The sequence below is a fragment of the Azolla caroliniana genome, unplaced genomic scaffold, assembly GCF_043228905.1.
Source record: "Azolla caroliniana isolate FFs.n. ecotype wild unplaced genomic scaffold, voAzoCaro1.0.p SCAF_8, whole genome shotgun sequence".
Taxonomy (NCBI): domain Eukaryota; kingdom Viridiplantae; phylum Streptophyta; class Polypodiopsida; order Salviniales; family Salviniaceae; genus Azolla; species Azolla caroliniana.
The window spans coordinates 7,027,576-7,044,773 of NW_028230443.1; the positions used below are offsets into that span (position 1 = coordinate 7,027,576).

The following is a 17,198-nucleotide window of genomic DNA, read 5'->3' on the forward strand; positions in this document are numbered from 1 at the left end:
AGGCTATAGCCCCAGCGAACGTACTTGGGAACCGATCGAGAATGTGACCAATGCTCGTGCTCTTCTTGAAGACTTCCATCATCAATATCCACACAAACCAGGTCCTTAATGCAAGACGACTCGTGACAGTTGTCGTTTTAAAGGAGGGATAGTGTCATGATATGGCAAGACTCGAACCCATGACCTTAGGTTATATGGGTCGAGCTCTTGACCATTAGATCATCTATTGTAATACGTAGGTTACTATTTTCATTTACATTTTACTATAGGAAATTAGTGTATATTCCAGATTTCTCTGGAACATTCTAGATGCTTCAGGATTACTCCTGAAAACACTCTAAAAGAGGGCACTAGGCATTATGTTGAACCAAATTGGTTCAACGCCAGTCTTAAGCCTTTTAGCCACCATTGTATATTCTCTTCATATAATACATATCTTTCTTATCATCACTCTCTCTCTCAATCTCTCTCTTTCACTCTGTCTCGCTCACTTCTTCCTTCTCTCGAAGAAGTTCCACACCTCTTATAGTACTAATCCTTCGTTTAGTACTAATTCCTTCTCTGTCTCAGTACTGTTCATGACAAGTATCACCAAAGTGTCGAAATCTTGAGGACCCAACACTTAATATCTCCATGATTGCATGTGTTCTCAAATGCACAGTATGCTTGCTTACCCGGCCTTTATGGGATGTGTAACACATTCATTGTATCTATGATTTGAAAGAACTTTAAGGCCAAGATATTTGAAGCTTTCCACATATTCAAGTGGCTCATTATTGTACGTAATGCATGATTTATCTCTTTTTTGGCTCTTCACAAACATATGATCTTTGTTTTAGAGTAATTGACACTTAATTTAGTATGCATGCAAAAAATTTCTAATGACAACATTCCCAACGGGAACTCCTTCAACACATTCTTCCTTTACAAACTTGGCAACTATTTCTTCCAATCTATCAATGCATAGACCAAATAAGGTTGGTGAGAGTGGGCATCCCTTAACACAAATAGTGCTATTGAAAAAATATAAAAGTTTATCGCTCATAGGCACACAACATATACCCTTCTTATATATTCGTGAAATTGCAAGCATATATTATTCACTTGGCACCTTCAGTTCTTCCATTCGCCTCGAAAGATGCATGAGGTACCATATCAAAAGCTTCCTTAAAGTCTACGAATCAACAATTTAAACCTTTACCTCTAAGGCGACTTTCCTTCAGCAATACTCGAAGGGGGTGACAAGGTGATCAATGATGCTATGATGTTTTTAAAAGCCAGCTTGTCCATAAGCTCACTCACCATTTAATGTGCGGGTTGCGAGCGAGTGTTTCGTGGTCAGCTCGATCTTTCAGATGATCTCTTCACGTGTCCTCGCACAACTGAATGTGTGAGTGACCAGAAGAAGCTAGACCCATCAGATAAGGCCGCCCAATCATCCCGGGTTTCTTCTGTCTTTGAGGGTTTTTTGGGTGCCCTATCTTTTTTAGGGTTTTTGACTTTCACTGTTTTTTGCCCCCCTCTCTTTTTGAGGGTTTTTGACTTTCAAGGTTATTTGGCCCCTTAGGGTTTTGGTGCCCTCTCTTTTTGAGGGTTTTTGATTTTCAAGGTTATTTGACCCCTTAGGGTTTTGGTGCCTTCTCTTTTTTTAGGGTTCCTGGCTCCATAGTTAGGGTTTTGGGTGGATCACCATTCCCATCTCCTGCAAAGAAGGGGACGCAGAGTTGAGAGAGCACAATCCAATCCAATCCAATCCCCTGAACCCACGAAGATGTCTCCCTCACAGCCGGAGAAGCGGCATCGCCTTGCACAGACACAGACCGTGGTCTCCCCTTCTGAGGAAGAGCAGCAGCAGCATCATGATCATGATCATAAGAAGACGAAGAAGAAACGGCAGAAGACAGAAGACAACTCGATGGAGATGGAGGTTCAAACCAACCCTAATTTCTCTGAATCAGTATCTGCATCTCTTCCTCCCGACTCCCTTTCAGCTCTAAATCTCCTCAGACTCATCAAGAACCGTGATATAGCTCCTGAGAGGTTTGCCATCATCATCATCATCATTATCCGTTTCTATGTTTTGTTTCTCCTTGCTCAGAAATATGAGCTATTTTGACAATGCACAAAATCGAAGGATATGTTTTAATGTTTTCATTTTTCTTTCTCTCTGTTTGTTTTTGAAAATGTCTTATATCAACCGTACACTGCAAATAACTTCTGTATCCAATGTTTTTTTTTTCCTTGAAAAACTGGGTTATAAATATAAAGTCCAATCCAGTGCTGTGCAAAGTAATCCAAAAGAAGCACAGAATTAGATTGAATGCACTTTTTAGCTCTCTATTAACTGTACACGAAATCCATAAAAAAATTGGATGCCTTTCTCCTATTTTACAATAGAAAACTAAATTGTACAGTCGATCTGAAGCTGCATTTCTTATCAATCCAATGTTGTGAAAAACAACTGAAAAGAAGCACAGAATTGTATTAAATGTACACCTTAGTTTTCTATTAGTTGTACACAAAATCTCTCAAATTATGCTCTTTTTCTGGAAAACGGATTATGTTAGACGAACATAAGTCCATTGCTATGGAAACAATTTTATTTATCTATTTATTTAAAAATCAATTTTTATATGAAATGCACACAAAGGTCATCAGAATCATTGTGTAGCTTAATCTTGAAGTAATTAGAGAATAAAACAAATTTGTGCTTTAAATGATTCTATGTGTTCATGTCATGTTCTTCGTTTGGAAGCATGTTTCATAAAACAAACTTTATTATCTGCAAATGTCATATGGTTACTCCAAAGTTGCTGCTTCAAAACGATTCTTTATTTTCCTGGAACAGGAAAGTTGAACAGGCATATGGTTTTATTACACATGGGAGCAGTATATTGAGTACAAACAGAGAATCTGTTCATTCTATCGAAAGTGGATTGGTACCCCGGTATCACTTAGTCACATCCCTCTCTGAATGGGTACAGGGATTGATAATCAATTCCTCGAAATCTTATCCTACAAACTCTATTGTGGAGGATAAGGGAAAGCCTTTTCACGAAAGTATTTTGGAGAGAACTGTTGCAACATATCTAGATATACGTTGTTGGGCTATTCTCAAATGGTGCTTGGCTTCAGGTATTCCTTGGAATGTGGGCTTTGTCTCACTAGGCATACTGCAATCTCTCTCTCGTTTACTAGATGAGGCTTACACCTTGGTGTCTCAAGATGCATTATTCTATAGCAGAGGTAACAACATTAAGAAGACCGATCGAGATAATGGAAGGAGATATTTCACAGAAGATTTTTTTGCAGCAGTACATGATGTTGCTCATCTACTATTTTGCAGATATGAGGGGCTTTTTAGACCAAAGCTTGATTTATGGGTTCCTTCTACAATTTCATGTTTAAGGATCGCTTCTGTATTTTGCTCATCAACATATATTGAAAACAATGGGAATATACTTTTTGATCTAAGTATTCTTGTTTTACGGCGTTTTGTTTCTTTTTTGAGATCATCTCCTAATCCTCGCAAAGTCTTTCAGTCTGTTGTAGATAAATTGCTTGAAAGTCTTCTTAGCTTGCTAGGAAAATTTAGCTTGGCAGGTGCTGATGATGAGAAACAGAAAATATTGGGTGTTGTTGAAGATATACTGAAGCATAGCCTGTTTCATCGATCCCATTTGGAGGGTTATCAGAATGTGTGCAAATTGTTGAAGCAATCCGGGTCACATATTGATGATATCATCCCAAAGGATGAACCATCCACTAATAGTAGTAAGGAAACGCTTACCTTTTTGAGCTATCACAAATTATTGTTTCAGAAGTTGGATTATTTTGTTAAGGAAAGGAAGGTTTTTACTTTAAAATCCATAGCCTGGATATTCAGGACTTATATACAAGAAGTTAAAACTCAGATGGTTCTAAAGTCTTCAAACTTACTTGGTTCAAGGAATAAGCAACTTTCTAGGATTGCTGCATCTAAAAAATCTCTTGGTTTGGCGGACCAACTGCCCGATCAGGATACTGAATCAGGGATTGATCATCATGAAACAAAAAAGGGTCCTGAGAGAATAGTTTTCTTTGCTGTCTTCACAGAATTCATCTCCCCATTGTTGGAGGAATTTGAGGCTTCATCGCACATTTGCTTCTTGAAGAATGAACTTACAGTAGAAAATCTTACAATATTAAAGTCTTTAATGAATTCAACTAACAATCTTCTCTTGGTAGCAAAAGAAGAGCAGATTTATGTGCCAACAGAGGACACGCCAACTCTTATGAATCTAGACTTTATCAAGAAGATATACAATATTTTTACTGATTTTAACATGGCTCTGCAAAAGTTCTATGCTCAAATAACATCAGGAAACTTGAGCAATATTGGGAATGAAGAAATCCAAGTCCTGTTAATGGAAGTCCTAAATGGTACTTTTATAGGCATCAATCATATTCTGGAGCTTGAGTACAGAGTGCTTGAAAATGACTTGGAAAAGATATGGATGACGGTTTTCTTTATGGCGGCATTCCAATTTATGTTGGGAAGTGCAAGTGCACAGTTGGTCTCTGTTACTGAGAGAGCAGTCAATTTAGCTTCAAGGATTCTGACAATTTTCAGTGAACTAAGGCAGGTCAGCCTACCCTACCCTTGATAGGTGTTCCAAATTGTGCCACAAAGGTTTCAACTTTCTCTGACAGGAAGATTCATCATCATAATATACTAGCTCTTTTCTGTACGGCATGCATTTCATTTTGAAAACATATGGCTCAATGGGTTTTGAGCATATATGAATATGATAGGATCTTGAGTAACATTTCACTGATGAGTTATCTTGCTTTCTTTTTTATCAGATTGATCGAGTGATATTGAGTTTATGCGATTTTCTGAGATACATAACTCGACTGGAAAATCCCCTATCTTATCGAGTAAAGCTTTCAAGGAAAGCTTTAGAAGCAATCTTACTCTCCAAACATTTCCTTATGGTTCTGTCTTCAGTGATACAAGAGATACCTGAAGGCCAAGTAGCTTCGTTCATGAGATTACTTGGTGAAGACATGGAACAGACCTTGAAAATGATACAATCAAGCATCGTTCATCCGACAGACAGGCACAAAAGATTGCAGAAAACTTCTATTAAAGTGATCACAGAGACATATGTCTGTATTCTTGACCAGGGAAATGTCACTGCCTCTAATAGTGTACAGTTTGGGGCATCATTGAGGACATTGATGGATAGAAGTTTGATCCCTTGTTTAGGTGTTTTAGTGGACAGTGTGTTAAGTGATGATGACATGACTGGCATGTATACTAGGTTTACACATGCACAGTCTGAAAATAGTGGTAGTCCAATAGATCTTCAGCATATATGTCCAACCAATAAACATGATGATTCCAGTACCACTGTTTCACTAACATGGGCATTTATTCTTCGCCTCTATATATCAGTCAAGTGTTTGCATAGAAGATGCGTCACTTTAATGCCCCCAAAGGCGGCAAGAAAGGGTAGCATCTCTGCAAATGATACTACGCTTGTGTTATACACAGGAGAACAGACCAAAGTTGAAGACTTAATAGTTAATGAATGCTTCTTTTCCTGTGCGAGGAAGGGGGATATTTCTGTCCTGGATGTTCTATCTAGTATTTATAAGTGGATTGAAACAACAAAACAAAACAAGGTAGAACCATTGGAGTATACCCTACTTTGTATTGGAGTTCAGAGCCTTGCTGATTTAAAGAGGCAAATTAAAGCCGTTCATTATACGTTAGTTGAAGCAGATCTGGGAACATTAGATAGCTCTTGTAAGAATAATAAGGAAAAGCTTGCAACAAATCAATCAAATCTTTGCCACAAAAAGTCTTTACAAAAATTTCACAAGAAGCTTAAGAGGAAGGCTGTGGCTATTACCAGTTTTTTGTTACAATGGATTAAAGATTTATTGGGAAAAGAAAAAAGATTTCAACCTAAGAGAAAATCTTCAGGACAGATAGATTCTTGGCACATTCCTGAAGTAACTTGGAATAAAGTAGTTACAAACCTTAATAGTCAAACACTGCCAGTAGCAAGATGGGGTTTGATTTGTCAGAATCTTGGTGTTTGGTCAGAATTTGCTAACAGTGACGATTTAAAATTATTTACCCAATTTATGCTTGGGTTCACAATATCATTGGACAATCATACTAATGATGGTAAGGAATGCTGCAATGTCTTTTCAATCACTAAAGATCTTCTGAACACAGACTCATTCTATGAGGAGAAGGTAATAGTTGATTCTTTTTGGTAAGGTAATATTTACACTAAGATGTAAATTTTATATATTTGTTACTTTTGGTTTCATGATATTTTTGATACTTTTGTTTTTTGTGCAATTCTTCTAGATAGTGAAATCTGGTTCCCCCCTACATTTGGTTTCAAATAGAGCCTTGGGACATATGATTATGTGGAGTTAAACTATATGCATGTGGGTAAATATTTTCTAAAGGTTATCTCACTTGGAAGTTGAGAAGCAGTCATATATTTACCATCGTACTATGAAATTGAGAAAGGTGACCTGAAACTTTAATTCCATATGCTACCAGGTGTACTTCCACACATCTGCTCAAGATGCAAATAAAATAAAGAACATGTAAAACCACAAATTGTACTGTTCTGTCCTTCATCATCTTCATTGTGTCTCAAATGACTAGATGACCTGAGACCTTTCTTCTGACCACCATCTATCTATCTGTCTAATAAATAATTATTCTTTCTTCCTGAATTTCCAAATTTACTGATAGGGTTATGTGTGAAAAATTTGCCAGCATATATATATAGATGATGAAGAAGGGCTAGTATCCTTATATGTCATTAACTCAGTGATACTGTTATTCTTCAGGTTTAAGCTCCTTACATATCTTTCCATACATTACCTGATAGTCTACTTAGTTGACTCTTGACACACGTGGATGCATAATGATGTTTTGGTAGTGAGTAAAATGCTTGAGCATTTTAGAGAATTCCTTGTGATGATACTTTGATTCTAGTTTTTCCATTTATTCAATGATCACCTGCCCTTCTCTTCTTGGCTGTATACCGGTGATCCTACATTTTACTCACACAATGATATAAATAAATTTATTTTATAAAATACTTATGACATCGATCAATATCAAGATTGGTTTAGAGCATTTTAGCCACCTGTCCAGGTCATAAATCCTGTGGTGCAATTATAACGTTTATTCTGGAATAGAAATGTTGAATCTCTATTGATCACTATGTGAATGTTTATTCACTTTCAATGTTAACCAAAATTTGATAATGTAAATGTCTGTGTAGGTGGTTCGGGAAATATTTTTACAAGAACTATGCCAACAGCTGGAAGACAATCTATGCCTGTCTAAACTCAAGCTACCAATTGAATCAGCAATTAATTATATCCAGACTCAACTTGGTACTAGGAATACTTATTCAAACTTCAATAGGAGTCATGCAATTTGTTCAGAAGCCCATGAAGTGTTTGAAGACTGCAGCTTAAACTTCACAAACATTAATTCTGTGAAGCTGTCAAAGTGTGTGCAATTGATGAATTTAGTTTCAAAGTTTCCCAATGGATACATAGAGACAGAATCTGTACCTACATTCATTAGCTTTGTCCTTCGCCTTGAAAGGTAGTTTTGACCAGGTCGATCTTATGTTTGATATATATTCTGATTCTGATATTTTAATCTTTATTCAGGTGTATTGTGCTTTTGATCCTTAACTCAAGAAACCATTGTTTGGAGCAATGCAGTATTACAAAAGCTTCCCAATTATTGTGTGGTCTAGACCTTCTTATATCATGTCGCAGGTGTCTCGAATTGTTGCTTCTAAAAGATACTGCTCTCCATGCTGCGCATGGAGATTCTTCTGTCATGTCTATTGTAATGAATGAATCCTCTTCAATGTACTGGTTTACCCTTTCAATGCGTGCTATTGCATGTTGTGTGCATGCCTTAAAGCCTGCTGAGGATGTTTCGCTAAAAGAAGCACTACTTTCTCTTGCAAGGTGTACTAGAGGTCTCTTTTCCTTTTGTTGTGAGAATTTATTCAGAGAATATCTTAAACCACTTTTAATGAGACAGTCAAATGATACAATTTCCGCTATTGCAACATCAGCATTTGACTTTAATCTAAGTTCCCTTTTTAGCAGCCTGGTCACTGAGTCAATATATTTTTCTGAGCTCATAAGATCAAGAGGATTATCAAGCTCGCTAGACCAAAACGTTAGGCAGGAATTGAACAGAAAAGAAAACAGTGTTCGGAAAGAATATCCATATGGGTTGGTCACCTTTTTAGCTGCTATAAGCTCTGTATTGTGGAATGTCACTAAAACCATGGAATCTTTTGATGAGAAGTGCCATTTAGATAAAAGTGGGTCTACAAAGTGGTCGGATTTGTTCCCTCATGAACTTTCAAGCTTCATTTGTACCATAGAAAGTTTTCTAACTCAATGCATACAGGAAATATTACTGGCTGATGAGAGTATTGCCATACAATCAGAAAACTTTAAGACACACAAGTACCTTGAACATGACAATGTTTCTCAGGTTGAAAATGCTGTTGCTGGAAGTGAAGTAGAACTTCAAGGTGATGAAAATCACTTCGTTGATGTAGCTAATATTGTAGACTTAGCAGGCCAAGAAGATGGTGCTGCTGGAATAACGAATTATCATGATGTACTTAGTGAAGATAGCGAGGTAGATATTTCCAGTGAAGAAGATATGCATTTACACAAGGAACACCATAAGAGGGCATCTGGAGAAATAACTTCAACCTCTAAGCATTCTGTATCAGATGTAACTGAAGAGTTGATGCATCCAGCTGGTCAAGTTTTTGCTGATTTCCCAGAAATCTCAGATGATCAACTCTCAATGTTCCAAGAGATGCTTTCTGGGAAAATAATCACACTTTCGGATTTGCTAGGAGAAATATTCATTTCCATGGCTGCTATTTTGCGGTTGAAGAGTTTGTCACATTCTCCAAATAAAATCAATTGTGAAGGTGGTTTTGCGAAACAACTTTCCGATAACTTGATCTGTTTGCATGGGGGATTTGCAAGCAAAATACTGCAAGCAGCAGCGATAATGTCTCAGACCCATGATATCATGCAGTTCATGCTCCTGTTAGGTGCTACCAAATACTTGGAATCTATTGGAAGCTTTCTGCCATATGCCAAACCAACATATTCACCTTCAGCTATTGTGAGCCTCATCAGCGTGCAAATGTCATTGTATGGATCAATTGTTTCCAAAATTCAGGTGAATCCTCTGTGACATTCTGTAAAATGTTTTATTTCTATAGTAATCTTGCTTATGTAATTGCTCCCTTTCTCATAATCAGAACAATATGATTGTCAAACTCTAATTTATCGATAGATCTCATCGGATTATACAACAAATAGGAATGGTTTTACGATACTATGATTGTGCTATGTATCTTTGAGAATAAAAAAGAAGTGATAATTAAAGAGCTAAAATGATGTGAGTGAAATTGCATATCTATACACTCTGTAGTTTTTGTATAGGTATGATATTTGCTGTTATTTTTCTGTGTTCTTTTGCCCCCACTTCTTTTCAATTAGTTTGTCTTATCACGATATAGATATGACCTAAACACGGTACACGAAGGAGTTAATAAGCCATCAATCCAGGTTCCCACTCTTCAACGCCAAGAGCATGGAGGATATGTCCTCAGTAAGGTATATATCTATACTTTCTCAAATGATCTGCAGACACAAGCTCAGCAAAACTTGGTGGCTGTCTCTAGGTTGTCATCTCTAGCCATGGGCACCTCACTAGAGAGTGAAAATCTTGGATGGAAACGAAAATCATTCTTGAATGGTTAGTCAAATGACTGTTTTCTTGTACCACAGAATCTTTAATGGTCTTGTTTTCTCTGGGGTAGTGTTTTTTAACTTTAGCTTCATCATTTTCGATTTCAAAATTTAGATCTTCTCCCCATTGTATGGATGAGATATCATATGAGATGTGGTACAATTCTTTCGTCTCTTATAGGCCACTTTAAAGATTCATGTATTATGATTTACTTTGCTCTTGTTAAGAACTTTGTAGTTGATCATGATTTTGGTAGTTTTTTCATTGCATGATTTATTGGGTGATTCAATATAATGTACTATTGTGAAGGTGCATAAGGATGCGAAGATGTATGGGGAGTTAATGAATTTAATCTGTCAGCAGGTGAAGAATGTTGGGCAATTCTATCAGGATCTCAGAACTTCTCTTCAGAATTGTTTCATTATGTTTTTGAAGAGACCTCTTGGTCTTCACTTCCATTTAACACTGCAAACTATTGAGCGTGCTCTTCTAGGTTTCAACGAAGTTCCTAAGCATAAAACTATTAGAGGATCCGGTTTCAGTAACTCGATACAGAATCTCTTGTTGATTGCTGGCATAGAGTACTTTTCAATAAGCCTGAATGCTGTTACTGGTAAGTGTGACAGAAGATTGGCACAAACTCTCTGAATATTGGAATTAGTGATTTCAGTGACTATTTGCAGGTGCCAAGAGGTTGCAAATACTGTCAAGGTATTCTTCAAGATATTTGGCAGCGATATTTAACTTGTTTGCTAATGATCGAATTCTTTGGTATGGTCTGGCTGGATCATCATTTTACCTGAAGATTTATGGTTCCACTGAGATTGAGAATGTTGAATTACTGGATTCAAGAACAGTTGCAATATCAAAATGTATTGAGATTTTATCAACCATAGCATCTCGAGAAGTGATATTCCCAATGAAATCTAATCATGTAGCGCAAGCAATGACAGTTCCTTCTGTGTTATTTAGACCTTTCTACCAAAGGAATGCGAACCAATTGAAGTTGATGCAGAATATTTCAACTAATATGGATGTATGGGATGGGAAGGATTGCAAGTTCTTGATTCCAGATGATTCTCCTGCTTTGAATGTGCTTTTGGAAGTCTATGTGTCCAGTTGCAAATTGCTCTGTAATCTTTTAAAACACAGAAAAAGGTATGTTTTTCTTTTAATTCAAATATAAAATTACAACTAATGCAAATTGAGAAAATATTGATGGGGATGTTATATGAAAGAGTAGCTGTTATGTATCTAATATAGTAGCTGAGGCATGTTAGTGGCAAGTTGCAACTAGCACTGATGATTGAGTTAGACACTTCAAGTCAAAATTAACGTTCTTGTCAAAATATGAAATTTAGATGGACTAAATGATGTTTAGCCTTCATGAAGAGGACATATTCATCAACTTCTGATGTTTGTTCCTCATAAAAGCACCATATAAAGCAGCAATGAAAATGTTTGTGTTCAAGGATGACAGATGAGAGCCAAACATATACCAAGACGCCCCCATATAATCTAAATTGTAGTGGCTGAGGCATGATTGTGGCAGGTTGTGACTATTGATAATCTATTAAGGCTCTTCAAGTCAAAATGACTGTTCTATTATCACAGGTATGAAATGTGGATAGAATATGTGATGTTTAGCTTTTATGTAGAGGACATGTCCAACAACTTAATACAGGTTAGAATTTTAAACAAAATTTGGGTTCAAGGAAGATAGATGAATGACATATACTCCAGGCCTACCCTATACACGTAAAAATGTTCAATACATTGCCTAAGCATAAATGTACAAAGTACATTAAGAACTGAAGAGTTCTTGAAATCTTTTAACAACCAGAAGTAGGGTGTCACCATAAATTACAATTCAAAGAACAAGAAGACTCATTGAATTATGCAAGCAAGAACCCTATACACAGCATTTGAGATTGAATCGTCAAAATGTATTGTTTCTTTATCTTCTTTTGATATTGCTGATATGTCTTCCTGTAGATTGTTGGAGGGTGGCAGCTCCAGACCTGCACTCTCTTTCATCTTTATTATCTCTGTACTACATTCTCTCTCTTCCTAGATTCTTTTCTCTCTAGAATCTTCAACTCTTTAAATGCCTTCTCTCTCTAGAATCTGCAATGCTTTAAATGCTTTTTGTCTCTTCCACTTTTTCCAAGATATTCCCTTTTTTTATTCCTAGTTTATTGTACCTGTTTGGTAGTACAAGAGTCTCTTAACTACCAAACAACCATTCCCAATTTTGTATAAATTGGCTTATACCAGCCTCTTTTGTAATAAGATTATTTTCTGCTGCTACTTAGAAACAAACACAACTCTTTGGCTGTGTCTCTACTCTTTGCAACCATATTTTCTACTGCTGTCTAACAGCCTTCTCACAGCTTGGCTGTGTCTATTTTGTTCTAACTCTTCCGCTGCTGCTATTAACAGCTTTTCGCACAATTACTCTATTTATCTCTTTTGTTGTGTCGTAACATGTCCTTTTTCCAAAAAGCTCAGAAATAATTTATTCACTGCATTTTCCATTATTGTAGCTTGGTTTAGTTTCATTTCTGCAGGTATTTGCAATCAGAGTTTTCAACGACCATTTCCAATTTGGAAATTCTAGTCATATTTATTGCATTATCCTTGATTAATGTACAATCTATACCTTCTCTGGTTTTAGAGCCTGTGTACGCCCTCAAATTTCTTCCCTTGATTTGGCAGCGACCAAGTTAATAACTGTGAGAAGTTGAGTTTAGTTTCATTTCTGCTGGCATTTGCAATCAGCGTTTTCAATCCCATTTGAAAATTCTAGTCATATTTATTGCATTATCTTTGATTAATATACAATTTATACCTTCTCTGGCTTTAGAGCCTGTTCATGCCCTCAAATTTCCTCCCTTGATTTGGCAGTGACCAAGTTAATAACTATGAAGAGTTTGTTTTTGGTCATAATCGCAGAATTAGTGTTATGAGTTACATGTGAGACATGTGCCTTAGTTCCATTTTCTCTTCATACATGGATATAAAAATTTATGTGCACTGTTATTGAGGATTTCATGTAGGAGGAAGTTGTGCTTCCATAAGTTTTTTAGATATTTTGTTTGCTTGGTCTGTATGTGAAATTCTGTACAGCTTGATTTATCAATCTTGGATGGTCTAGTTATAGCAACTGTTTGATTAATTGAAATTACTGTTTTTGTGGCAGGGAAAGTGGACACTGCATTGCACTTCTAGGAGATTCATTACGCACAATGCTCTTTTTTCTGGAGATCTTGGATCTTTCTTCATCATTAATACACAATGGTAGCAGACACATATTTGAATGCGCTATTCAATGTGCAAGTGGATTGAGGCGAGTTTATGAAGAGGTCAGTGCATTACTTGTGATCTTTGAGAGTAAAATTTATTTGAATGGTTATTCATGGTTGTTGAGGCTTTACCTGTTGATTTTTATTATTATCAAGAAATAAGTGTTAAATTGGATAGGTAGAATCTTCCCCTAATTTTATACACTATGTATGTAAGTGTATTTTTAATTTCACTACTTCTTTCCATGCTTCATATCAGAATGTAATGAACCATTGATGCATAATTATATCTCAGTTAACATAAAGGTGGAAGTTTCTGGACATTAGATAATGTTTATGTTCTTGAGGAATATGTATATATATATATTCTTCTATCCTTTCATCCATCTATATATTTGATGCAGAATTATATCTCCGTGAACATTTCTGGAGATTTCACACTGTTTCTATTCTTGAGGAAAATGCAAATATATATATGTATGTATGTATATATAAATATGGATATGTTATGTATGTGTGTATGTATGTATGCATACATGCAGATCCTGGTTAAGAAATGACGGCTGTTCCATGTACTTAAAGTGAGCACAATAGTCACCCTGTGTTTGCCATTCTTGGGAGATCATTGCTTGAGGTATATGTATATGTATATTTGATATCATGTATAGAGCTGCTGCTATAGGGTTCCAGTTGTCATCAATGTTACTTGTGCATTGGAACACCTTTGTTGGCTCGTATCTCGTTTGATTTCAAAGAATGTTGCACTGGGGTGGGGATTTTCTCTTTGTAGTATGTGGTTGAGATTTCTTTCCCCTGTATATAGTTTGCTGCTACCTGTTGCCTTTTAGTTTGTATTGCTCCCTTATAATCAGTAACCGGCTGGGAGTCTTGTTTTGCATGCACAGATTATATGAATTTTCTTTTACTTCATTAGGTCCTTCAATTGCAACTGACAACGTTATGTAAGTTTTGTATTTTTAGTGAACTCGATGCAAAATGACAAGAATAACAGTGTTCAAAACTTCATGATTTATTTAACTCCGTTCTGATTTATGTGTTTACTGCATTACCCAGCTCCATAGTTGAGCCTTGAGCTTTTGCATTGCAGATTGCCGAACATAAAGATACTGTAGGAGCTTATTATGCTCATTTGCTTTCAGATTACATCTGTGTCATATCAGGATATGGCATGACTGTCACAGGGCTCTCAAGGTTATATTTCTTACTCTATTACGAATATGAAGTTATGACATAGGATTATAAAGTGTGATCTTTATGCTTCTCAATAATTGCAGGAAAATTGAAGTAACCATCCGGTCAGGAGCATATGCCTTGGTAGATTCATGCTCACCTGATGACCTACAACAGTTACATGCAGTTCTTGGAGGTAGAATTTCGTTAATATTATTTGATAATGTATATTGGTAGTAGATGGTTCAGCCTTTACATTAGATGTTTGCATAGTTGATCTTGGTCCAGCATGTCTGTTTGTATTCTCTCCTTTACTGTGGTAGGGTATGCATAATATTGTCTCTGTCTAGAAAATGTTGGCTGGAATTGAAACCCTCTAATGCTTGTGTTAAGAATCATAATCTTTTCAAAGTAATAACTAACGTTTAATGTTACTGTGCTGCTTTACATACTTATGATGATACTAATCGAGAAGCATATTAGGTTTTTGTGAAGAACTTCAATATATGACTGTCTTCTGTTTCTTCTAGTTTTGGACATGGATGAAAAAGGGATTAAAAGAGAACTGTAAAATATTGGCCAAGTAAAATAGTCTCTCCAAATCATCACAACAAATACATGATCCACACTATCTTTTAAGCTTTGGAAATTTTGACTCATAATATATTTGCTAAGATTTATACAACAAAAAAATCATTATCATAAGATTGTTGTATGTATCCTTCCCCACTTGATAAATGTTATATATAATCAATGATCAACCCCAAGTTGTAAATCTATCCTCATATGTACTCTTATAGAGTGCTTATTTTGTGATAGTGCCCCAAATGAGGAGTAGCTATTGTGCAACTTGACCATATGGGCCGATAAGGTGTCAATCTAGGAAACCGTAGATTCGTAGCACACAATGTATTTAAGAAAGAGCCAAGTAGGCTAATAGGATTGGCTAATCAAGTGAACTAGAAGAATATTTTGTGGGCAAGCTATGGCGTACTTAGACTTGAAGTATGTGCCATTGACTTTAAGGTAAGTATTATCTAGCACTAGCTTGTATCTAGGGAGCAGGATCATATTAAATGACAAGTCAGTTGACAGAAAAGGAATATCTCCACTGCTATTAACTGACATGCACATTTAATGTTACACTCAGACCAAACAGAGAATATAATCTACTCTCTTACACAATGGTGTGATGATCATCTGTCCTCATTAATTTTGTAGCGAGCTGGTCCAGATCCCATCTCAGCTCTAAGTTGTGAGTGCATGGGTGAACTACCATTGTGAGCTACTCTCATATGCGAAGTTCTGATTTCATATATCCATCTCTGTGATTGTAACTCTAATCGATTCCCAATATTTCTAACAATAAATACTAGATAACTACCAAATGTTTACACTTACATCAGATTATTGATTGTGCTTTAGGAGGAAGACATTGGAATTTTTGTTTTATATAACTGTATGCTTGGTGTTTCTTCATTATCTTGCAGAGGGTCCAAGGAGAACTGCACTTTCTGAATTAAGAAGAGATTACGAACAACACTTCAAGTACACTGGAAAAGTCTGATACAAAACTCTGTAAGCTGTAAATCTTGTATTGAGTACAAACTTCTTTGACTAAATATAAGCTTCGTTGATTCTGAGATCTTTGTAATGAACATACATGAATTGGTCTGTGTAAGAAAAATATGTTGACTGATATCTAGTCAGCTCTGAAATGTACCGAGTTTTTTGCCAAGATGGCATCTCTGTTATACATTCCTTTTGGTTCCAAATTTTCATTTGTTCTGATGGAATAAAGGCATCGTTATAAGATGCATTATGATGAAGATGACGCACCTTCGTTATGGCTGTCTTTTGGTTTCAATGTTTCATTTGTTTCAATAGAAAAAATGTTTATGCTGATTAAGGTGAACTTGTTGGAAAGAAGAAATATTTAGTTTGTTTCACCATATGGATTGAAGAGTAACTTGTTTTAACAAAAAGATAATTCATTGGGCAATGACTAGTTGCATCTAGAAATGATTTTCTAGAGTCAAAATTCATTAGTAAAATTGATTGTGTACCGAAACATCTTCAGCATTTAATTAAAAGCATGCAATGTCATCTCCATCTGTCACCACACTATATATGGTTAGATTATTGAACATGGAACATTATTGGTATATATAATTACATCATGTGATTAAGACCATTGGACATGGAAAATGATTGGTATATATGACCAGATCGTAGTATATGGTTAAGACTATTGAACATGCAAACTGTATATCTATCTGTAAACCACCATCATTCATGGTTAACTACTGAGAATGGAATGGTATCTCTATTTATAATCATTGGTATATATGCTTTTGAACATGGAACACTTCCTCTTTCTATGGCCATATTGGATTTGGTTATGACTATTGAATACCGTAATTAACACTCCTTCTAGGATCACATCATCCTATATGCTTAAACATTGAAAATGGAACATCCCCTTTATGTATGACCACAACATCATATACATTGAAACTAATGAAAATGGATATTTTTCAAATTTAGAAATGTAGGGGATGATGATCAAGTCGGTTGTGAGGAGAGGCTAGATTGCTTACATCATATTCTTAATGTATGTGACTTGATTAACAAGATTGGCATCTACTTGTCTTTTGTGCACTTGGCATTGTGTTGGAAATGTTTATTAGCATGAATACCATAAGTTCATCTAGTTGGTCATGATTGTCTTGGCTTGCAAGATAAAATATACAATCAAGTCACAAGGTCAAAATATTTATAATTGATTGTATTAATGGCTCTTAGTGGCCTTGATGTGATTTTCTCTTTAGTACAAGAAGTGTCCATTGCCTCGTTTG

At 36.0% G+C, this 17,198-nt stretch overlaps 1 protein-coding gene across 3 annotated transcripts; it reads left to right on the forward strand.

The window, feature by feature from the left end:
• Window positions 1–1,573: 1,573 nt before the first annotated feature.
• Window positions 1,574–16,169, forward strand: LOC147860935 (Urb2/Npa2 family protein). Of its 3 annotated transcripts, none has more exons than XM_087324033.1 (11): window positions 1,576–2,040; window positions 2,849–4,625; window positions 4,846–6,252; window positions 7,308–7,639; window positions 7,708–9,268; window positions 10,205–10,457; window positions 10,528–11,002; window positions 13,047–13,209; window positions 14,258–14,361; window positions 14,445–14,536; window positions 15,831–16,169. In XM_087324033.1, exons 1-11 carry the CDS (start codon window positions 1,772–1,774, stop codon window positions 15,905–15,907), a joined length of 6,510 nt encoding a protein of 2,169 aa, XP_087180159.1. In that variant the 5' UTR covers window positions 1,576–1,771; the 3' UTR covers window positions 15,908–16,169. The 3 variants fall into 3 exon arrangements, with proteins under 3 accessions (XP_087180161.1, XP_087180159.1, XP_087180160.1); XM_087324034.1 differs by having other exon boundaries at window positions 10,208–10,457; XM_087324035.1 differs by lacking the exons at window positions 14,258–14,361; window positions 14,445–14,536; window positions 15,831–16,169 and adding an exon at window positions 14,055–14,192 and having other exon boundaries at window positions 1,574–2,040.
• The last annotated feature ends 1,029 nt before the right edge of the window (window positions 16,170–17,198 follow it).